Genomic DNA, 24,797 nt, shown 5'->3' with positions numbered 1-24,797 from the left:
CACTCAAAAACGGCAACTACTCGATTTATTACATTTGGTCATGCTGAATTTTCTGAAATCTACTTTTTCTTTTCAGTTGGAGACGTGCCATAGAGTGAAATAAAATAACTTCTGTAAAAAAATAATAATAATAAGGTTGAGGCTGTAAGGGAGAGGTGGTACTGCAACTTCCATTGCATTGACGATACATTGACCTCTGTGAATACACGTATAGTATGTAAATGCCTATACATCAGTCAATAGAATTCCACAGCTGCTGACCGTGTACGATAATTATCAGAACAAATATTACCTCATCGTCACGCAACCAAGTTTATGGCAACTTGATTACAACGCGATAAGCGCTGGAATACAAACAACAAATATTGAAAAATATTGGTAATACCTGCAGCTGGTGGCGCTTACTATAAATAGTCAAAGTAATGAAAGTGAAAACAAATGCAGGGAAGGAGCAAAGCAATCTCTCATAATGCAGAGCGTAATACAAGCGAAAATCGTTGTGCGAAGGATATAGGTATGCATTGCGCATGCGCTTACATGAGTGTAGGTTGGAAGCCCTAATATTTGCTTCCAGTTGTCATATGAATGAATGATTGCTACTAACTGCCAATTGCTGTGGAATTTTGCTGCCTTCACACTGCTCACAGAGGCGGCTGCAAATTATTTTGGCTTTCGTGAGAAAAGCGTAGGCTTTCGGGGTATGCTGGCAAGTCTCGAAGTGTTCAGTTATTCGGGAGTTGAGTGTATCAGCCTGTCATTTAGTCGGTTTGTCTGCCAAACGACCAGGAAATACCTAAACGTAGTGCTATTTGAATTGTGTACATATGATTATGTGTTACGGACTTCCAATGAGAAAAGTGGAAGATGAAATTTGAAAAGACATTTTCATCGTAACCACACGAAATCGATAAGTTCGCAGGAAAATCAGATATTTTCAGACTGCGTGACTGTAATTTTCGCTGAAAAATTTGTTAATTCTGGTGAAAAATTTAATTGATGTTACGAAATAGATGTGGAGCTGAAAATTGTTAAAATCCATAGTGTAGAGAATATTATAAGTAATTTGTTCAAATGAAAAAACGACAACACAACGAAGTGGATATGTCGAAGAAAAGTGTTAGCATAATATTATATTTAATGCTAATGTGAAAGTATTAATTATTTAGTGATAATCCAATAACCTCATATATGAATATTAAAGAAATTTATTTTATGCTCCTACATAAATATAATATGTATATTCGACGTATTTAAAATATATGCTTGTGCAATATTTGCTGATGTGCTTGAAGAAAAGTTATTATTTTGTCGAAAAAAATTGAGAAGTTGGAAAATTGCATGTCAACTTCGCTAAAAGAAACAAAAAGCGGTGATTCAATTTACAGAGTTACATTTCTTTCTCAACTCATTACATAAAGTGTAGTATATGTGAAGTGCTTTTTAGTGCTATGCTCCATAGCTAATTTAATACTTTTTTTTTTTAAATTTAGCAAAAGCGCTTCAGTATATTCGCGACTGCACGGCCTTTCCGTCAGATACATGTGCTTATATAAGAACTTGAAAATTGCCTGTCGCGCAGTATAACCTTTTTACGTTTCCTTGTGTGATTGTACTCCCTCATAATTCTAGTGCTTCTCTCAATAAAAAAAAAGTAAAAAAGAGACAACAACAAACAAAGTAATCAAAATGCTTTCAGCTAAGCTATGAATATTTGTGTGTCATTACTATTCCTTTACCTTATTTCCTTATGATTTTCATTTCCTTTTTCCTTCAATATTTCATATAGCTATTATGTCCGCATTTTAATTGAAAACAGTCGATTGCTAAGGGTAAAAATTAAATATCGATATCTCTATTAACTGCGCCACCAACGCAATACCAAAACAAAAACTAAAACTAACAAAAAAAAAAAAAAAAAAAAAAACAATTAGAATATTATTTTTCCAAATCTATTTTGAAGTGGTTGCACTGAGTGCAATTCCAAGTAAACACACTCGAAAATGCAGCCCCCGCCACGTAAGGTAAGTTTCGGCCCCCTGAATTGGCTAAATGTACTTGTAATGTATATACATATGTGTATTAAACGTACGTTTCACTCGTGTTAATGTGTATGTGTTGATATGTTGAGTATTGTTTATTCCCCTATTTGTCACCGATTTCGATTTTGTCATTAACTGTTTTCGTTTATATGTACCAACATAAAGATGTTCAATTTGACACCTACGCGTTTAATTTTCTGCAATTATTTTTCCAATTTTTGTGAACAACACTTTTAGTAAATATATATAAAAAAAATTATTATTTTTTTTTTAAATATTATCTGCACTTTTTAATTAAGTAGAGGAAAGTATAAGATCTGGCAAAAAATAAAAAATAATTTTATCTATAGATATCTTTAGTAATCTGTATCTCGCGTGGTATAAATGTGATCGATTACGAGTCACTATATGGCGTTAGAAACATAAGACTTTGGACTAAAAAAACTTCTCAAGCAATTTTAAGATTGCTTCGCTCAATAGTGTGTGAGCACGCATCACAAATGAAGAAAAAGAGAAAGAGCTCCATATCTTACAATTTTTCTTCGATAAACTAGAAGATGAAAGCTAGGCAACCAGAAGTGGCTTTCTGTGGCCAATAGGAGAGGAATTGTGTGCAATCATTACAACGCGAGGGCACACACATCGATAGTAACTGGCCAAAAGCTACGGGAGCTTGGTAAGGAGGCTCTTATGCATCCATTTTATAGCCCGGACCTGGCACCAAGTGACTATTATCTGTTCCTGTCTATGGCGAATGATTGTGCTGTTGAAAAAATCGATTGTATCATTTTTTTGCCAATAGCGACGAGGATTTTTGCTAGTTCTTTAATATATTATTGTAGTTCTGAGAATTAGCTCGTTCTTTTGACACGGATTCGGTACATGGGTAATATATGTGAGAGATATAAGATAGGACCGTTATCTCATATATTTTCACTGTTTTAGAAAACTAATTAATATTATGGAATTTACTTATTTACATTTATTTTAATTCTTCGTATTTAAAGCTCTTTCATTTATATTCTTTTATAGGCCATCTTTGATTAAAACGGTAAAAAATCTTATTAAAATTACATTTAATTATGGACACTTTCATCAAATTGTAATCTCAGTCAAAATGGAGTTACAGTTTAAAATTTGATAATGCATTATACCTATGCATTGCAGTATGAGTTCATTGACGATATTAATATCTGCATTGATATGAAGCTGCTTTTGTAGAATCAAGTAATTCATATTTGCGCAGCAATAGCTGTCAAATACCATATACTCACACTATACCTTAAGAATATGGTGCTTGGTTTATTAAATTAAATTTTATTAATATTCCTGTCTTGCATATAAAGCAATCTCAAATATAATTCACAGGTGAGAACCTACCGGAAACGGTTTAAGTGATTTATGATTTAGTGAAATCTGCAAAAGTTAATTATACATACAATAGTGAACTTAATTAAACTTGGAAAAGGCAATTGCAAAATTTTAGATCGATATTTTAAGACAGACGCACATGGTCAAATCGACTCCATTCGTCATGCTTATGACTGTTCAGCCGCTTGCCTGTCGTTGAACTTGAAACTGTGAATCGTATTATGCCAAAAATGGGTGAAATCAGTCTAATAGAGCTCTATAAATTAAAGATGATTTGCGGCCTTCAATTCAGTCAATTAGTGGATTTGGAAGTTTTCTTGAGCGTACTTCGGTTTAATTTTAAATATAATATAAATAAAATAGATATTTTTTCACCTTAGGACCGGATACACAATACAATTTTTTTTGTCATCTTTCTGGTTGACTGTACTGTATACTTATATATCAGGCAATAGCTTCGACTGTATATTTAATATAATATTAATAAAATGGCTTTTTTTAAACACACTTTAATCGTGAAACAAAATTTTCACTAAATGCTAATGTTTGTAAAAAAATTTAATTGGTCAAATATTCTCCACATACCTTAGTATATATAGACAATGAGTTCATCATCACATACTTTTCATTAATTTGATTCAGAAAAATTGGTAAAAATCCAGTTGTTAACTTATCAACGAAAGCGTTCCAATTTGACTATAAAGATATAAATAATGAGAAACGTTTTATAATATTGCAAAATCTTGGGAAAAAGTAAGGCTATATTTAGATATTAACTATCTATGTTATAAATCATTAATGCATTGCATGCAAACAAAGTTATGAATATTTAGCATGCTACTCGCTTTATCTGATTTGCTTATGCACCTTTTATGAAATCTGCTTGAAAAAGTGTTTTTATTATTTATATAATATATTATTTTATTGCTTTTAATGTATACGTATCCAACTGCTTATCTGCTTTTTTATTGTACGTGCCGCTATTCAAATTAATGCTCATCGCTGGCTCTCTAACATTCAGAAATATTTTCTCATTAACAGGGAAATTATGTGAAATTCTTAAAGAATTTACACACAGAGCAAGTGGCTAAATTGCAATTAAAGAATCAACATGAATGCGATTTGCTGGAGGACATACGACAGTTCACCATCAAACGCTCCGCCATTGAAAAAAACTACAGCGAATCGTTACTGAAGATCTCTTCGCAGTATTTGAATAAGAAAATACCAAATATACCAGATATAAAAATGGAGGGCATGGAGGAGAGATGGTGAGTAGATAGTAATATAATAACCGTTAGTTCTTTCAATTGAACAACTTCAACTGCTCAACCGTGGTTTAGTGTAAGATGGACTATAAATGGTATGTAAAATATGTATGTCTATATAGCGTTTACCAATAGGGATGACATGATTTGACATCACATTGTCATATCTTTCAGTAAGGTTTGCCATTTCATCATGTCATGTTTCATTTTGGTACAACGCTTGGAAATTTTCTAAGATTATTACGCAAATACACGTTTTCCGAAAAGGCCCATTTCTGGCTTAATGGCTTCGTCAACAAACAAAATTGTCGCTATTAGGGTGAGTCAAATCCTCGTGTGATTCAGGAAACGCAATTGCACCACCATTAACGCTTTACGCAGGAAATTCCGTTCCGTTTTTTCCGGAACTTGATGAAATCGACGCGGACGATCTCTTTTTTCAGCAAGACGGTACGAAACCTCTTGTTTCACTTTTAAACATGGATTAAACATTTTAATAAAATTTAAGTGTTTTATATTATTTTAACATCTTATCGTTCTTGTTGGTAGACCTTTTATTTCATACTTATCGGACCAGTCACACCGCCGGATGGTGCTACTATTGCAAGGTAAAACACGATTTGGTTTTGGAATGGAAATCGCCTAGTGAAATCAAATATTACCTGGATACAATGGCGACCACCAAAAGTTGTTTTAACGATTTTCAACGTGGTCGGTTTGAGCTTCACCAAAGCGGCTACCAGAATTATAATATATCGCAAAGTGTTTCGCATTAGTAGACTGTCGATTAATGCTTCGCCATACAGTATCAGTCCGAAGTATTGGGTATGAGAACCAGTCGGCGCGATGGGTGCTCTTTTGCTCACTTTGTACAACAAGCATAACCGGCGTTTCACTTCATAGGCGTACTACGACAATGACGTTGATTGCCCTATTGGTCGGAAAAGTTCTGTTCACCGTTTCTTGTGATTTACAAGGGGTGGTTTAAGAGGCGATTCGGTGCCGAATTTCAGAAAAATACCCACTTTTTGCAAAGAAAAAAGTGTCTTGCAAAACGACAGGCGCTCAATCACACCTCCATCGTTTCCGCACCCAAATTGATCGAATTAAGCTACGAACTATTGCCCCATCGACAATATTCTTCAGTTTCGGCTCCTAACGACTTCCTTTTTGCTTCTAAATATGAAAGCGAAAAAAAAATTATTTTTTGACCTACCTTAGTGTATGTACATATTTCTAAATGTTTTTGCTAATTGAGCTGTCCTTCCTTCTACAAATGTGACGTCACTGTGTACAAACTATTTGTTGTGTTGCTCTGATTGTTTTCAGTGTTAAAATATTTATAAAAGTGCTGTCCATTGTTTTTGCTAACGTACACTTTTGTCCACTCAATTGATATCGTTGACCTTGATGCACTACAAATAGTACATTTGCTGCTCATATTATAGCCACCATATATTATGTACCACAAAGTGCTCATTATTGTAGGTTATGTAGGATTACATTCGTGTGTTTTTTGTTTTTGTTGCTTTTAAACGTAAAATGTATGTATGTATTATATGATGAAAACTTGAACATGTTTGTCAATGGAGAATTATACTTTCAAAGTCTCCAATAAGAATAAAGGATTTTGCTCTTACACATTTTTTCGATAACCATTTAGTCTTAAGTCTCAAATCATATTTTTTTAAGCTTTATATCAGATATTATTTCTTTTTCTTACCGGGTACTTTCTATGTGTACAATTATTCGTATCAACATCCTTCAACTAAGTTGTTGAAAAGGGTGAAGGATTTATTTATTTGTTCTGCACTTTTATGTGAAGGTTTGTAAACATACATACATATGTATGTATGAAATACCATATGTTATACTATAGTAAGCCAAAATATAGAAAAATGTGTTTGTTTGAGAGTTATTGCTTATTTAAAACAGAACCGGTGTCGAATTTATATTGAAATTCTATACGGTGAAAATGAATCAGATAACTTAAAATGAATTATGGCCGCCATCCTAATTTACTATGAGCAATGGCAAGATTTTAATTACGTCTTATTTGTATGGATGTATGACCTACGAAACATCAAACGTAGTGAAATAATATACGGATGACTAAACGATGTCACTATGTGAAATAATATGCTAGATGTAATGGTGGCGCACGCTGAGTAGTAAACAGCGTTGTTGGTATGAAGCCTGCATCTGCTTCTTTTGCGAGGGTTAGCATCATACGTATCCTATACATCACAGTTGGCAAAAGTCTCACCTACGTCACTTTCAATAGCTTGAGGGTTCTCTCATTACCGGATAATTTTCGAAAGCTTGAGGCTTATTTCATATAATATTATGAGTAAGATAGGTAGCGTTCCAAGTTTCTGAAGTAAATTTACATTTTTAATCAATGAAATCGTTCTTTCGTTTGTATGACAACATCGTGTCATCGGATACTGGTTAATTGGTCTAAATTGATCTTGTTAAGCCGTGACAGCGTTGAAGTTTGGGGACGTCCAAATTGGAAAATGCGTCAAAGGGCTTAACTTTGGTGCGTCCAATAAATTGATTGATGTTGTATTCAAAAAATATTCCAAATATATTGTAAATGTCAAAAGAATATAAAATAACAAAATACGTTAACTTCGGCTGCACCGAAGCTTTAATACTTTTCACAGGTGCATTTTTTATAACATAAAGGACATAAATATATCTTTATTTTGATTTTGATATATAAATTTGAATGACAAGAACGTTTAGTGGTCCGATTTGAACAATATGTTCGAAGATTGTAGCGATGTTTTGTATAATAAAAAATTTTATGAAGATAGATTTCAAATAAAAAAGTTGTATACAAGCGCTTGAGTTCGATCTGTCAGTTTGTATGGCAGCTATATGTCCGATATCGGTTCCGACAAATGAGCAGCTTCTTAAAGAGGAAGAGACATGTGCAGAATTTCAGATGGATATCTCAAAAACTGAGAGACTGGCTTGCGTATATACAGACAGATCGACTCAGCTCGTCACGCTGCTTTATTTTATACTTTACAGGGTCTCGGACGCTTCCTCTTGGGTGTTGCAAACATCGCGCCAAACTTAATATACCCCGTTCAGTATATAAGTATCCGACATAACAGAACTGGTATGAAATGGGTTGGATACAGTGAGCAATTTGTATTTAATATACGTATTTTTGGTCTATGTTGTGTTGGGTCTACTGATGGATTCTTATAAGAACTGTTGCGATACAAATTTAAGTCATAGCATTGTAAATTGATTCCTCAAAGTTTTCCTTGTTGATACTATTACCATATTGCAACCTTTCTTCACTCTCTTCAATCAAGTAATATTCTAATGATTGTTAATACTTATATTTTTTTCTTCGTATAGGAACATGTGGAGCGTTTGGCGTACGGTACTTGAAGAGAATGAAAAATTGGCACGCGCACGACTCGCAGCCATCGAAGTGTTCCAGCAGCAGATTGCTGATGAAGCTAAAGTGTTGCGCGATTACAAATTGGCCATTTCCAAAAAATCACTCTCACAGATAGTGAATGTACAAAAGGAGTTGCACCTCAGCGTTTCCGATGTCGATAAGACAAAAAAGCAATATTTCGATGAGGAACATTGCGCACACGATGTGCGTGATAAAGCACGAGATATTGAAGAGAAACTGAAGAAAAAGAAGGGTTCGTTTTTCCAATCCATCACTTCGCTGCAAAAGAATAGTGCACGTGTTACATCACGCAAAGAATTGTTGGAGGAGAAATCGACGGGCGCACGCAATGACTACATACTCAGTTTGGCCGCAGCGAATGCACATCAGAACCGTTACTTCACAGTCGATCTGCAGACAACGATGACCACTATGGAAAATTATGTTTTTGAACGAGTAGCCGAGTACCTGACACTGATGGGCCGCACCGAATTGCTCACCTGTTCGGCCACACAGAACTCGTTTGGCAAAATACGTGATCAAGCACAGCAATTGACGCGCGAATACAATTTACAGTGCTGTTATCTCTTCTATCCGGTATTAAAACAACACATACAATATGACTTCGAACCGTGCGATAACGATCCAGTACGAAAGATCACCACCGAACATGAATCGGCATCGGAGACGCTTACGAAGGAGGCTAAGAATTTGGCGGGACGTGTGGTGAAGGAGAACGTAGCTATACGTGATGCCGCAAAGAAATTAGCTATTTGCGTATCTCTACGTGATTCGGGACAACGCAGCGATCCGAATGATCCTAATGGACCAGATTTGGACACGAAAATTGAAGAGTTTAGAGATTTGATTCGCCGCTCTGAAACGGAGAAGGCAAAGGCTGAGGCATGTTTGCAAAGTTTGCGTGAAGGTGGCATTAATGTTGACGAATGGGTGCAAGAGGCAGAGATTATGGGCGTACAGGAATTGGCACGCTCGGCCAGTTCTATTTCTATGCGCACAGATGCTTCGGGACAAGGGGTAAGCGCAATGACATTATACGTATAATGTATATATGATCTCCCATCAAACAATTAACTTTTAAATTTGATCTGTAGGAAAACCCAAGTTCGGATTCATTCTACGACAGTGACAAGGAGGATGCAGGTGGGGCACAGGCAGGTGTGGCTGCTAAATCCAAAGTAGAGAAGGAGTTGTCGCGTGATAAGACATTTAGTGACAGTGATGAGGGTATGCCCCAAATGTTACTAAAAATGTAGAGTTTTTGCTATTAATTAAACTGATTTATGTATTGAAAAAGATGTGGAAGAACGTGTTCCGGAACCAATTGCTGCAGCTCCGATGATGGCGGCTACTACCGGTTGGGATGATCCCACTGAAGTCAACTGGGGTGCCGAGGAGGAGGAGAAAGATGAGCCCATTGTTCCTGAACCTAAGGAGGCCATTTTCAAATGTACCGCTTTGTATAGCTACACTGTAAGAAATTGATTTATACTTCATATGGTCATAAACTGAACCAACCACATATATACCTGTAGGCTCAAAATCCAGACGAACTCACCATTGTCGAGAACGAACAGCTGGAGGTGATTGGTGAGGGTGATGGTGATGGTTGGTTACGCGCACGCAATTATCGCGGCGAAGAAGGCTATGTGCCGCACAATTATCTGGACATCGAACAGGACACTGCCGTTAACGGTAGCTCAGGCAATCAATTGCGCTCACAAATCTCATTCTCATCTGTCGATTATACCGTTGACAATGAAGATCAAACCGTGGATTCCATGCAGTCACCCGATCAGGTCTCTGTCATAATGGCGCCACAAAAAAGGAAGTCAGACGTACTCTATTGCATAGCCTTGTACGACTACGATGCGACTGCCGAGGATGAGCTCACCTTTGAAGAGGGTCAAATTATTAAGATTGTTACAAAGACGGCGCATGGCGTAGACGATGGCTGGTGGGAGGGTGAATTAGATGGTAAATTTGGTAATTTCCCATCGTTGGTAGTTGAAGAGTGTGATGAGAATGGTGAACCGTTGTCGGAAGGTGGCGATGAGTCACCACCACCGACTGCACCGCCGAGTTTTGCGCTTCCACCCGCTCCCGCACTACCGCCAGAGTATGCGCACGAACTAACTGAGGATATGTTCGAATCGCAGGACACTGCAGGTGAGTGCTAGTTTGTGAGCTCTGACGTATATATTGGATCTATAACTATATTCGTGCCAAGAGATAACGTAACTTGATTATTATTCCATTGTTCCAATATTTCGAACATGCGTTGGAAATCCACTATCCTTGTGCGTATTTTTCAGTATACGTGGTTCGTTTGAAGCTTTCCTGAAAAGCTATTTTCATTTCTTTAATATGGAGAAAGTCTCAGCCGAAAGTTATCGTAATTAGGTAGAAGGTTATGTGAACATAAAAAGTTTAAAGACAAGGAACGCGAAGCATTAATCGATGAAGACTGTTGGCAAACATAAGAATAACTCGTAGAATCCTTTGGGGGTTTCTCAAGCAGCCATATCAAACTGTTTAAAAGCAGCGCCGACTATCTATGACACCAAGATAGCTCCTAAAACCGAGATACGAAGCAATAACTTTTCTTCAAGCTCGGCTTAAAGACCTCTTAAAAACTGTTTCGAAAGCAGTGTTGTGAATTTTTGCTTTACCCGCCTTCTAGCCCAGAACCTTGCCCCTTCAAACCACCATTTATTTCAGCCGATGCAGAATGCCCGCAGGATATCAAAAATTGGCTTGATTCTTTCTTGGCGCAGTTCTTTCGGCATGGAAGCCATAAATTGCCAGAAAGATGAGAAATATTTTAGCGTTACATGGGCACTATATAAAATAAAAATATAAAATATAAAATTATACATGTTTTTCTTAAAAACACATTTGAATTTTGAAAAAAAAAACGCACGAATATACTTGTAGTTATAGACCCAATAGTTATATATTGAAAATTAATTGTGTTTCTCTAATTGATTTAGATGATGACAGCGGCTATATACCGAACGGTGGCGCACCCAGCATGCCTCCACCAGGTAATTTAGTATATGCTTTAAGCATTTTCAATGAAATTTTCACTGCTCCTTTAGTACTTCTACAAAAATTTGATCTTAATTTTATTATATTATATTATATTATGAATACTCCTGCTTCTATAATATCTTTAGAGGTAAAATCCACGATACCCATCTTACTAACAATGTGCTAAAAAATTTCCTATTTCCAATTTTTCAAAAAACAAAATGTGAAGTGTATATTTCTTTTCATCAAACAGTGTTGGCATTTTAAGTAATATTTGTTTTCTACAACAATCAGATGTATTTGAATATTCCATATTTGATTATACCGTTTTGTGTGTGTGTGTGTGTGTGTGTGCGTTTTGTAATCAAGCTTTTTCGGTTGTGGCAACAAAGTACCCGAAGTTGCATCAATATTTGTACCCCGCACTGCATAATCACAAATAACACTATTATTACTGAATAAATATTTACAAAATCCACCTGCATATATGTATGTATGTGTGTATGTAATTTGCAATGTTTCTTTGTGCATAAGTCAATTAAAACTGCAAAACTCACTTCACATAACACGTTCGCATATTATTTTAAGCAAATGTGCATTTAAATATTTAATTCAAAATATATTTTATTACTTATCATACTTTGTATTTGAAAAAAGTGCAAAGTAATAAAGCCAGCATCAAAAAGGGTAAATACTCGTAGTGTTTGCTTCGGGTTTTCTATTATAAATATTTAATAGTTTCTCTCTGTAGGCAGTCCTTGTATTCTTACTGTTTACGTATTGTCTTAACTAAAAGTTCTATAGTCTAAATATCTAAATTGAAACTTATAACTGATTTTCTACTACACCTATTTGAGTATTTCTACCGCTGAATAAATTTGTAACCATTTATAATTGGTTTATATGTTTAATATGTACATATGTATGTATTTGTTTTGACATCTTAAATATACATTTTTAACATACATTCTTAATTTATTATAATTGGTATATGCTTAGGTGTTTATGTACGTACTCGTATTAAAATGTTTAGTCATGAATACAGTTTTATTACAATTTCAAATTATATTATCGATTATTTTCCGACTCGAGTCCAAATATATTTTTCAATAGACCATTGGTATTACAAATATAGTTTATATACTTTTATAGGTAAGGTAAAGTGATATTCGGGATTTATTATTTTGTTTAAAAGTAGGAAGTCTTGCAGCTATTATTAATAACACATGCAAGAAGATACACCATTATTAAAAAGAGATTCTTTCTTAGTCCTATTAAGATTTCTTACATATTGATCGAATACCGCATGTATCGAGTCAACCGGAAGTTCGAAAATAATTATGGTATAACTCTATTTCTATCTCGATTAGTTTTAGGTGATACAAACAAGTGCTAAGGGAATAAAACTTTTATACTCTGTAGCAACACGTTGTGAGAGTATTATAATATCACTTTTGATAATCTGTTTCAATATTTAGAATCTATCTGAAAACAAATTCTTAATATCTAGTTTCCATTTAAAATTTCGAAGTAAATTCCCATCGCTATTAAAACTGAATAAAGTGCAATGTGCACTCACACCTTTTACTTTGAGTCAATTCTATTTTCATTTATATCAAAAGTTTGAAACTGATTTGCGCAAATATTAAGAAAATTGTCAAGATTATTTATCTACGTAGAATATCGTCAAATAAGACTTCTTAATAGTTTCGGGTTGTATTTCAAGTTTTTCATCGCCCTTTACTGCGAGTGAAGATATATATGCGTATGTATATTCAATAAAATAGTATTAAAGTTAGTTAATTAAAAATAAAAAAAAATTCAATATTAGAAAAGTACATAAATATTTTAAATCGACAGTTACTTGCTGAAACTAAAAAATCTTAAAAATCAACTTCAATATTCAACTTTAGAATCGAAAATTAAAATTCATTTAAATATTTGAGCGGAAATGTATGTATAAATACTTGTAGGGAAGCGAATATACATAAATCACAGGGGGGGAAATATGTCAAAATTAAATATCTATCCATACTTTGCTACAGCCCATATTCAGGCTTTTCTTCAAACATTTTATACCGAATTTTGATCTATTGATTTTTGTTCAACATATTGAATTTCAAGAAAGTTGTTTTAAAAGTGATTTGGTAATTATTTTGGAACTATTTATTTAACTTAATTTATACCACTTGAAGTGAGGGACTTCTATGAATGAACAACCTCTCTTATAGCATCGGTGCAAGTGTCATGTTAAGTTCCAAATGATTTTGACTACGAGGGCGCTACATATAAGTTCGCATAGTGTAAGTGCCGTTTCAGACAGGGACTCAAAAGAGTCTCAAACCAGTTTATTGTGGGCGAGGGGACGACGAGGAAAGACGAAGGGACCGTGCCACTCGTGTTCGGGTGGCACGCTTTGTGTTCTTGTTCGTAACAGCTCGCTGCTACCCTTTTCAGCATTCCTTTTCACTTTCAAATCCTTTGAATGGTTGCAAGAGCGCTCGGTTTCAAATGAATTCGATCGCAAATTTGAGTTCTGTTATCTATTTTTGTATGTAATATGCAAATACGTATGCATAGAATAATAGAAATATTATGACAAATTGTAAATAAGGAGAAAATTAAGATATAGATTATGGAGTAAAGAAATTATGAATTTTTAATACGGAGTAAAGAAATTATGAGTTTTTAATACTTAAAGATTAGGAAATTCCTATTATAAATTTGGCCTTGAAAATATTAGTAGCGGATATTCAATACATTCTTGTGGATTAGGGAATTCCCGTCTTTAGTATTTTTTTGAAACTATTTAGCGGGTAGGTACTTGTATTATGCATATTGTTCTACCATATTCATGGTAATTCATTGCAAGCAAAATGTCTCAACATACAAATGAAATACGCAGCACGCAGTGTTGCGCGGTGTTGCGCAGTCGAACCGCACAAATATTTACGAACATTTTGTGAAAAGGAATGCAGAAAAACTAGACTCGAGTTGCTGGACTCTTTTTGGCCGTGTGAATGCCCAGAGCGACACCAAAAGAAAATTTGAAAAAAATGCGACTCTTTTGAGTCCCTGTCTGAAACGGCACTAATATGTCCTTCCATTTATTTACTTATAATACTTGCCAAAACTTCTTCGCAAATACTTTCGGTATTCAAGAATAATAGATTTACAGTATATTGCCTAAACCTCAGCCATTTAATCGCTGCAATGTTTATTTTCAACAAATCGCAAAGATCTTGGAACCCTATATTTCATTTTCGGAGCTTGAGCAGGAATAGTTGGTACATCACTTAGAATTTTAGTTCAAATAGAACTAGTGCACCCCGGAGTTTTAATCGGAGACGATTAAATTTATAAAGTAATTGTAACCGCCCATGCCTTCGTAATGATTTTCTTTAACGTTATACCTATCATATTTGGAGAATTTGCAGCACCAGATATAGTCTTCCCACGAATAAATAACGTAATATTCTGGTTATTGCTTCTGGTTATTACACCATGAAGAACGAATCATAAAACTATTGCGTATGCGTCAAAGTACATGTTTGCGCAAGGTTGCACCGCAAGTGCTACCCGTTTGCTTGATCTGGTATAGTTGTAACGCTTGGCGAATCGAAGACAGCTAATAAATCAATGTTTTGAACCTACTTTGTCTAAACTTTCAACCAAAATTCCTCTACGAAAGTCCGATAAATGAAAACTGTATCAAGGAATAATAAATCGTATCAATATTTTGATATATCCGAATTAAACTGAATGTATTATATTTAAATACATATATTTTCTAATTTCGTATATAGTTAGTCTTATGCGCATGTTTTCTTTCTAAGTGTTTATTATTTACATTTTAAATTGTGTTTAAAACACCACTCTAAACTATACTGAGTACGAATTAAAAAAATTAGTGCCAGATAAAAAAAAGAATAAATTTTAAAATAGGCAATTTTAATTACTAAATAATTATGTATGTATATGTTAAGTAGCTTAACATTTTACGTAAATAAATATGTACTATTTGTGTATGTATGTATATGGCACAATATAACTCCATAATGTAAAAGTAGTGTGTTAGAAACCATGTTCTGCTACCGTTAATTTTTGCTCCTCTCAATTTTGTTAAATATGCAAATAAAACAAATAATTTTATTAACAAAAGCCTTTCTAACAGACTTGAAACATGTTAACATTAAGAAAACCATTCTCATTTAATGCACTCAGTACTCATACAAGAGCCTGGAATGGAGGTAATTGGTGCAAGCCCTAATTTATATTGATTAAAAATTTCCAGAACATATCTTAATGAAAAAACGTACTACTTTCAATGCTATATTTGCATAATTTAAAAACAACTTTTTTTTAATGTTTATTAAAGGACGATATCAGCGACGATGGTAATCCACCACCATCGCTGCCGCCACCGGCTTTAAATGTCGGACCCAGCAAGGAAGGTAATTCACTAAATTTAGGTATGGCACAAATAATTGTTACCGCCGCAACCCCAATGGTTGAAGACGGCACAGATAAATCTTTCCCTCCGGTAGGAGAAAGTGATGGAGGTAGTGCAGTTGCAGCAACAGCAAAAACTGCCAGCAGCGACGACGACCAGCCTGTTAAACAGAAAAAGGTGGAACCAAAACCAGTGGTGCAAGCAGCAGCTGATGAAAATGAGAATCACGAGGGTAAGTCGAACATATTGAAGTGCAGAGAATTGTTTTTAAAAATGCATGATTTCATTGTAGTATGATGATTTTAAAATTTAATATTTCGGCGGCTTGGCGAATACAATTGTCAAAAATATTTTTAAATAAATTTACTAAACGGAACTAAGATTTTGGCAGTTTCTCCAAGGAACTTCAAAACTAACATTATTCTTACTTTTAGTCCAGAAATAGTGCCTAAGGTCAATTTAATAATATTTGCAGACGATACACACTCATCCGATCAGGATCCGGATTCCGAAGTGAAGACCTTACAGGAGGCTGAAGACCCATTTAATGAAAAAGGTAGCGCTGCTGACGCTGGTGATGGATTCGAGGCAAACTTTGAAGCCAACTTCGATGCGAATTTCGATGACGCCTTCGCTGGTGGCGCACAATCTGCCGATGTTAATGCCGAACTGAGCGCCGACGACGTGCAGGCACCTAAGCAGGTTGTAGGTGGGCGCGCAAGCATACCCGAGGAATTGGATTCAAATCAATTGGCACGATTGCAAAATCTGAAAGAGTCAAATGCTTAAACAGTATAAGAAGGAACCTTTTAAGATTACTTGCATTTAGAGATAAACAATCCGAAAGAAATTGAAATGCACTAAGGAAAAGCAACAATTTAAGTATTATTGAATAAGCATTGTGTAGAGAAGAAAATGTGAAGGGAGAATGAATATAGATATTAGTGTATATTATATACTTACTTGGAATATAGATGTACTCAGCGTGTATTTAAAGCTGGCAAACATTTGAAAAAGCAAGCGCGCTGATTTCTAATGCCAACTTAGCGATTTGACGATATTCAGTTTCTTTGAAAATTTGCATGTAAACTAATCTATTTTATATTCGGTGTTAAAATGCTTCGTACCAAACACATATAATTTCGAAATAAAGCTAAAAAGTAATAAAAAGAAAGTATTATGGGAGAGCCTTAATGTGAGAAGATAATTGTACACTGAAATTTATTTCACAGTTTTGTCAACTTTGCACCTTGATAAATGTACGTAAACATATATACAATACAGATACTCATATGTATATGACCCGCTTTCATAAACCTCCACTTGAATTGAACTATTATTAGGGAAAATGTTATACTTACTCTAAGTGCATACACAAATACATATAATTATGTGTAAAAACACTTAAAATACTCGTACCACATATACTAAAGTATTACACATATGTAGTATATATTTATTAGAGAATTGAAATCGTCTAACTGCAGTGGCATGCCAAGAAAAGCAAGTATTAAATTAAATTATTTGTCTTTGAATTTAATTAAAATATTTAGTATTATTTAACGCACCACTGTAGTTATAAGAAAAATCACGAATGTACTTCAACAAATGTGCTTGTTAGATATATACTCTCATATACTATTACATACCTATGTACACCTAAACATTTACTTATAGATACTTGTAATTACACAAACAAAAATTATAGCAAAAATGCTGTAAATCTAATAAAATATGTAAATTGTGAGCAAAGGAAAAAATGCAATAAATCAGAATTAAAAGCATTATTAAAGCTAAAGAAAAAGAAGAAAAAAAAAACAATAAAAATTGCTGCAGTCAATTGTTAATTTAAAGTTTAATAGCCAAGTACCTTACGTGAAATATTCATTTGCCAATAGTTATACACTCATATTAATATATATATAAATATACACATATAAAGCTGCTTTAATAATAACGAATTATCTATTTATATTTTATCTAATTATTCTATTATAAAATTTGTAGATTTTTTTAAAATTGTTTAGTTCGGCTCGTACTTTGGGGATATTATTCAAACCATTTATGTTTTTCAAGGAGCTCTTCCAATGAATATGTGCAGCAACCAGCAAAAAGCAACAACCTCAACTTAGCCGCAATCACACGCGCTAAATTACCGTCTGTCCGAAAGTTTCAACATCGAAAGCTCCTATTTTGTTCGTAATCTCATGAAAAAATTTTGTTGTGCCAGATATATAAAGATCGGGATACATTTACATATATATGTATATAAACGAATCTAATTTTGATTGTAACCTCAAAACATCTCTAGTTTAGGTAATAGAAGATAGCGAAAGAACAGTAAAATCTTACTGAAGGCCGTGCTTAGTGGAGAAAAGGGCAGCATACAAGTACATGTATATCACTTTTCGAAGTCTTGAACATTGATAACACAACCGGTGTGCCGATGCGTTCGCAGCCTAACTAAGTGCACATAAGCTTATTTGCGCCTATTTTGGTACTTTTTTACGTTTCTGCTCACATGGACGGGAAACTAAATTTCCTTTTTTATGTTGACATATTCAAGGTCTATTCGAAGTGATTTTTACTTTATTATACTTCATCCTGAGGTATTGTATTTCTGAACGGGAGGTTTGTGAACGTAGTAGAATCTGCCATGATGCAACACATAATTCTCCAACGGGTAGAAAATATTAGAACAGAGTCATTTAACTTTTCCAAAGTAAGTTGAATAAGAATATATTCTCATATAGTCTTCCTTCTAGAGACTATACTTACATCCTGAAGAGATGTGGTGCAACGACAAACAAACAATTTACTAAATAATTGATTTTAAGTTCAAAGATATGCAAAATATTTGAATTATGTCTGATAAGTTTTAGTATTTAAGTTTTTGTTATGTTGTTGAAATTTTGTTATGCATTCCGAATAGTCGGAAACGCTTTCACGATTATATAGAAAACCAAAGAACTAAACATAAAATTGTAAAAATATGTTTTAATAAAGTTTAAACTCAATGCCAATATTAGTGCTATATATAAACAGGTCCGCAGAAATAATCAATTATGAAAATAAATAGTACACACTAAACATATACATAGATCATACGTTCTTTCATATACATATTTGAAAAAACAAAAATTCATTCATCAATTACAAGCTACTTAAACAGTGTGTCTACATTACCGTTTCATACTGACTCATATGTAAAACTTACATACGTACACACTTAAATTAAACTCTAATTTAGACTAATTTATTGAAAGTATGAATATTAGAAAAATTATACAATAATTTGTAGAAAAAAATTTATATAAATACTGTTCTTAATACTGTAAAGTTTTGTTGCGTTTTCTATTAAATTAACTATTGAAATCAAAGTATTATGTGTAAATCCGAAAAAAAAAATTAAAACAATTTCTAATAACCTGAAATGTAATGCAACAACTAAAAAATCCAACCCAATAAATACATACTATATAAATTCACTAAATATTTTTATGACTATTTATGATCAACAGACATTATCAAATTTCTTTAATTTGGAAATAGTTAGGTCAGATAAAATACATATAGAATAGGAAAACATTTTTGAGTTTTTTTTTAACAATTCCGCGTACTGAAGTTATTCGGAACACTTTCAGTTCAACCGTTTCAACCTTTTCAACTTTAAATGTTATCAAGGTTACATTTTATGTTTACCAACACAGCTTTTGCTGAATTCACGTTCATAGAGATGTTAATAGTTTTAATTATATTTAAACTGAATGCCGCCCACACATTCTGGAAGTAAACTCAGTACTATAGAAAATTATGATATTTTTTTTGTAGTCTTTGTTTGCATTTGTTTAGAAAATTTACCATAATAATGTATGCTATATAATTTTTATACCATCAAAAAGTAGATATTTTAACGAATATAAAGCCCACTGACTTTTTACAAAAATCTGATATTTCGATTTGAGATTTTTTAATTAAAAATTAGCAGTTTTCCCGATATTAGGTCAATATAAGAAAAAAAATTTTTTTAAATGAAACAAATATATTGTGTTTGGGACATACTTGTAAAAGGTAAGTTTACATCAAATTTCGTGAAAGAAACAATTTTTTGTACAAGATAAAACTAAAAACCCAAAAGCTTGGTTATTTGAATTTTTCACATACATTTGGAGGTTATGTAAAGAAAGTTAATTTACAAAAGTTATAGACCTTTTCATTACCTACAACATTGTCATATAACTTTTTTCTTTAAGACTCGTAGTTTTGGCGGAAATCGAGGTAGCCATAGTTAAAGGTTAAGTTTAAAAATGTAACAACGCCCCTCCCCTTCTTTTTCCTGACTAAAGATCGTCCGTGAATTATTTTTCCCTTAATGTTTGTTTTTTTATTTTCAGTTTACGATGGGTTTAACTCTACTACGATTTACTTTGTGTTTTCAAAAATTATCTACCTTGGTTTAATATAAAATATTTTACTTCACGTAACAAATGCCTACCAAACAAGAGCCTTATTGCAATTTTATTACTACCCCCAAAAGTAAGGAAGGGCCAAGTTCGTGCCTAATCGAACGTTTCATTATCTTGAAACTTGCAAGGATCAAAACAGGGGAAATACCTTTTGGTGTGGCGAACTTTATATTAAAAATGTTGCCAAAAAATTCAACGAAGAAAAAATGTTGTACCGATCTGACCTGATCATTTATATATTACATACAACCCTATATCTCTCTTGATTAGTTTTAGGTGATACAAAGGCCGTTAGGAACAAAACTATTATACTCTTAAGGATTAAGATAAATCAACCACCCCGGCAGCCCACAAGGAGCAACATCCTCAATTTAGTTACAATCATTCAAACTAAACTACCGTTGCCCATCGTGCGGTGTTTTTTGAAACATTTGAATTCAAAAGCTTCTTTGAACACTCGTAATCTCGTGAAGAAATTTTTTGTGCCAGATATATAAAAATATTTAGCAATCCAATTTTTATTGCAACTCCAAAAAATGTAAAGTTTAGCGCCTAAGATAAGATATGTCTCTATGACGTATATTTGCAATTGTTATGTAAATAAATTGGAAATTGAATTCAGTGCTTCGTTTATTTTCTATTGGCAAAGCTTTTCCAAGCTTTTAGAGCTTACCACTAAGTGGTTCAGTTATGAATTAACTAATGAATTAAACTTTACAATAAGTTAGTTGGCATATATCATGCCATAAAAAAGCTCTTAACATCCTAAGTATGATACAAAAAAAGCACATATAATTTAATTCGAAAACTTCGATTTTTAGAGATGCGGTTTAATATAGTCAAGGTACCAGGCAGGCTGAAAGCTTCTTATACTGTTAAGCAAATAATTATTTTTTTGACAAAATTCGATTTCATTATTCAACATAGTTGTTATCGAGTTCTAAACACAAATTATAGCGATCTTTTCATGCAAATATTTGTCTTTAACTTAAAAATAGGTTAGGTGACTTCTTCATTGATGTGATTTTTCTTCTAAAATCATCAATCTCGTGACATCAACTTTGTAGAAAGCATCCGTTTACTCAAATATCTTTCATCGTAGCAAAAAAAAAAGGAAATCTTTTTACTGTACCTTATACTCGTATATAAACGGATGAACGAATTATTTATGAGTTTTTAGCATACCACCGACTTCTGCTAACCGGTTGCTTGTGTCTTATAAAACTTGAACCGTTTTTGAAATTCTGAATCAGATGATCGCACACCTGATTTACACAGTTTAAATTAAAAAAAAAAAATTCAAAATAAGTGAATTAAATACATCACACCCACATTACAATATATATATGTACATTATGTTAATTCACCCGAAAATAAACTCTTCTCACTAATTGCAGTCATCGACAATTTAAAGGACAAATTATAGGCTGAATTGGAATTTTGTTTCTATTATTTTTTTTTGAAAACGCTCTTAAAATTTCGCTGATTGTCACCAAAGCTTTGCTGGTAAGTTAGCGCATTTTTGGTTGCAATGCAAATTAATATTTAATCCCATTCGTTATTTAACAAAGGTACTGACACACTGCAGTAGTGCCACGCCTCTTTCAGCACAAGGAAAAAAAGGCGAATAAAGAAAATATTAACCAAAAGGCAAAATTGTGTGTTAGAGTGGACAATGCAGCGATCAAACGCTTAAGTCGATGTGAAATAGTAAGATTCTGTGCCCTCGTCAAAAATGAACATTTTAATATCCTGTGAATTTAACGTGACTGCAGCGATGACAGGGTGCGCCAGTACAAACAAAATTATGAATGAGTGAGTAGATGGCAGAGAGCTGATGGGCGAATGAGTTTAGTTACTGCGGTGTCATGTTTGCGTAAACAAACAAATGCTAGTGAGAAACCAAAATTAAAGCAAACAATCCAAGATACACATTTTTGTACATAAACACTCACACACTTCTACATACATGAATGTATGTAAACATGCAAAGCCGTATAAATAACCAATATCAACTTGATTTCAATTTGCTTGTCATGGCGGGCTTGTCAACCTCTGCCATTCCTTTTACTTAACTAAACAAATACTTAATCCTTTCGTTCACTTAAGTTACAAATACACGCATGCACTTGGAAATCGCAAAGAAGCGTGTGAGGTAGTATTAGTTTTGCTTAAAACTCGGTCGAGCTCCATTTCCTATATTTGTTGAACGATTGCATAGAATTGAATGTTATTCTGTGATTCAAAAATTAAATCCCTTTGCATAATTATTAGAAAATTCCTTTTAAATATGTTTATTGGTTTCAATTAGACTGTTATTGAAACCTAACTTCGATAGAGTCATAATCTTTCAACATCACTTTAGTTAACTGGACCAATAACAAGGCTTCTTTTATGAGTAGATACAATTTTCGTGAGCTTTGGGATACATATATATGCAAGCTTAGCCTTTCCTCGTCTTTAACCGTCTTACTGCCGGACGTACAGTATTAATAGTATCTATAGCTTAACCAATGAAAAAAGTACAACATTTTCTGTTTCTCAAAACGTTAGGTAAGAGTTGCTAGGCGATGTTTATTTTTCGTTTTTGGTGGTAATTTTTTATACTCTTGCAACATGCTGCTACAGAGTACAAGGTGCGTTTCAAAGTAAACAGTACAAAAGTAACAACGTAAACTCTAGTGGCGCTATCTATATGTCGACTAGTGCGTTAGAATCTGCTATCCTTTATCGACTTCCAGTAAAAATTTCATGGCATTTCATCTATTGGAAGTGAAGTTATTGCGTTTTAAGTGTCAGTATGTTTTTGTCATCGTGGCGAAAATGAGCTTCGAACAAAGAGCCAACATTAAATTTTGTTTTAAAATTGGTAAAACTTTTACCGAAACGTTTCAATTGATGAAACCAGTTTGTGGCGATGATTGCCTATCTCGTAGCAGAGTGCACGAGTGGTTTCAACGTTTTCAAAGTGGTCGTGAGGACATATATGACGACGAGCCGAAACCCAAAGAATCGCGCCTGGAGAAATCAAAAGTGAAGACAATGCTGAGTTGTTTTTTGATTCCAAGGTTATTGTCCACAAAGAATTTGTTCCACCCGGCCAAAACGTTAATGCGGTCTACCTTGGTAGTTTTGAAGCGTTTGGTGCGCCGTATTCAACGTGTTCGGCCCGAATATCGCGAAGATGGAAGTTGGCGTTTGTTGCACGATAATGCGCCGTCTCATCGATCGACGCTTGTGGCCGATTATTTGACCAATAATCACATTTTAACAATCAACCACTCCCCGTATTCACATGATATGGCACCGTGCGACTTCTACCTTTTCGGAAAAATGCATTTGGCCATGAAAGGAAACCGCTATTCAAAAGGCTTGCACCGGCATGCTGGCGGCCATACCGGGCAACGAGCTAAAACACTCGTTCGACATGCTTTTGGACCGTGCAAAAAGTTGTATTAAAGCAGAAGGAGACTATTTGAATAAAATTAATTGATTTTGCTGATAAAACCATTTGTTCTGTCTCTTTTTTAAAAGTCCTGTTTACTTTGGACCGCACCTTGTATATATTGTATATAATACAATGAATATATCGTGATACAATTTTGCACAAATAGTGTCTTTAAGGTATGCTATCAGAAGCCTACATATTGTCAAAATCGGACAATAATTCCTATAGCTGATTTTTTATCCAAAATATAGATCAAAGAGTAAGATATATAATTGAAGTTCCGTCACATCCGAAATTAGGCTTTCCTTACTTGTTTAAAATCAAGTTTTCTACTAATTGTAATGAATCGATTAGTTTTGTTAAGTCCAACAATATATATTGCAAATGAGTTGGTTGACATTTTTTTGTTTATTTGTCATTTTGTGTTAAAATCACGACTGATATGTACAGTATGGAGCAAACAGGAAGGCTTATTAGAATATATGGAGGCTAGACAAAGTTTTGATCCGATTTTATCCATTTATTTACCTACATTTTAAGTAACATAAATTATCAGTTATAGGCACTGATGTCAACATAGTAAATGGTATATGGGAATTTGAAAAGTTATGGTCCGATTTCAACAATTTTTATGGAAGATTTAAAATGCCACGAGCTCAGACGCTCTTTGTTTAAAGTTTTAGTCCGATATCTTCTTTGGTACTTGATTTCTACATTGTAAAGTAAAATAATCACAGGGAATTTAAAATTTAGGTGTGATTGTAGTCCGATATCGCCCGTTTTTACAAAGTATCATACCAAAGTCAAACTGATGGTGGAATTCGGTCTAATAATTCCTGAAATATTGGTTTTCACCTGGGCGGTGCTATAACCATCGTCCAAATTTGTAATTTGAATGTCTCTGATATGTTCAGTTATTGAGTTGTCACAGTTGGTAGTTTTAACAAAACCTTTGTATGGAGAGTGGGCAGGGTTACCATCCGATTTCACCTATCTGCACACTGTTGTAAGAGGTGTCGAAAGGATTTGTCCTGTGCAAATTTTAATGATATAGCTTGAATGGTTTGGGAGATATATACATTTAACTTATTAGGGGGCGGAATCACGTCCACACTTTACATATTATGGAGTGTTATGGGTATGGCAGCGGTCCGATTACGCCCATCTGTAATACCGAACTTCTTATGGTGCTAAAATTTCCAATACATCTTTTCCTACAGGGTATTTTGACAAATTTAATTAACGAATATATATTAATGAAGCTTTTATGG

General features: G+C 33.9%; 1 protein-coding gene across 15 annotated transcripts; it reads left to right on the top strand.

The window, feature by feature from the left end:
* Nucleotides 1-19,105, top strand: nwk (nervous wreck). 15 transcript variants are annotated; one of them, XM_036362604.2, is made up of 12 exons: nucleotides 1-1,116; nucleotides 4,452-4,681; nucleotides 8,060-9,143; nucleotides 9,221-9,353; nucleotides 9,424-9,599; nucleotides 9,662-9,821; nucleotides 9,891-10,295; nucleotides 11,120-11,173; nucleotides 11,817-11,846; nucleotides 15,384-15,409; nucleotides 15,538-15,844; nucleotides 16,088-19,105. In XM_036362604.2, the coding sequence occupies exons 1-12, from the start codon at nucleotides 1,072-1,074 to the stop codon at nucleotides 16,399-16,401; spliced, it is 2,964 nt and encodes a 987-aa protein (XP_036218497.2). In that variant the 5' UTR covers nucleotides 1-1,071; the 3' UTR covers nucleotides 16,402-19,105. The 15 variants fall into 15 exon arrangements, with proteins under 15 accessions (XP_036218497.2, XP_036218511.2, XP_036218499.2 ...); XM_036362618.2 differs by having other exon boundaries at nucleotides 2-1,116; nucleotides 9,662-10,295; nucleotides 15,538-15,613; nucleotides 15,707-15,844; XM_036362606.2 differs by having other exon boundaries at nucleotides 2-1,116; nucleotides 9,662-10,295; nucleotides 15,538-15,631; nucleotides 15,707-15,844.
* Nucleotides 19,106-24,797: the final 5,692 nt, after the last annotated feature.

This window comes from Bactrocera oleae, chromosome 6 (assembly GCF_042242935.1).
Source record: "Bactrocera oleae isolate idBacOlea1 chromosome 6, idBacOlea1, whole genome shotgun sequence".
In the NCBI taxonomy this organism is placed as follows: domain Eukaryota; kingdom Metazoa; phylum Arthropoda; class Insecta; order Diptera; family Tephritidae; genus Bactrocera; species Bactrocera oleae.
The sequence above is the reverse complement of the archived record's forward strand: the minus strand, read 5'-3'. Positions and strand labels throughout refer to the sequence as shown.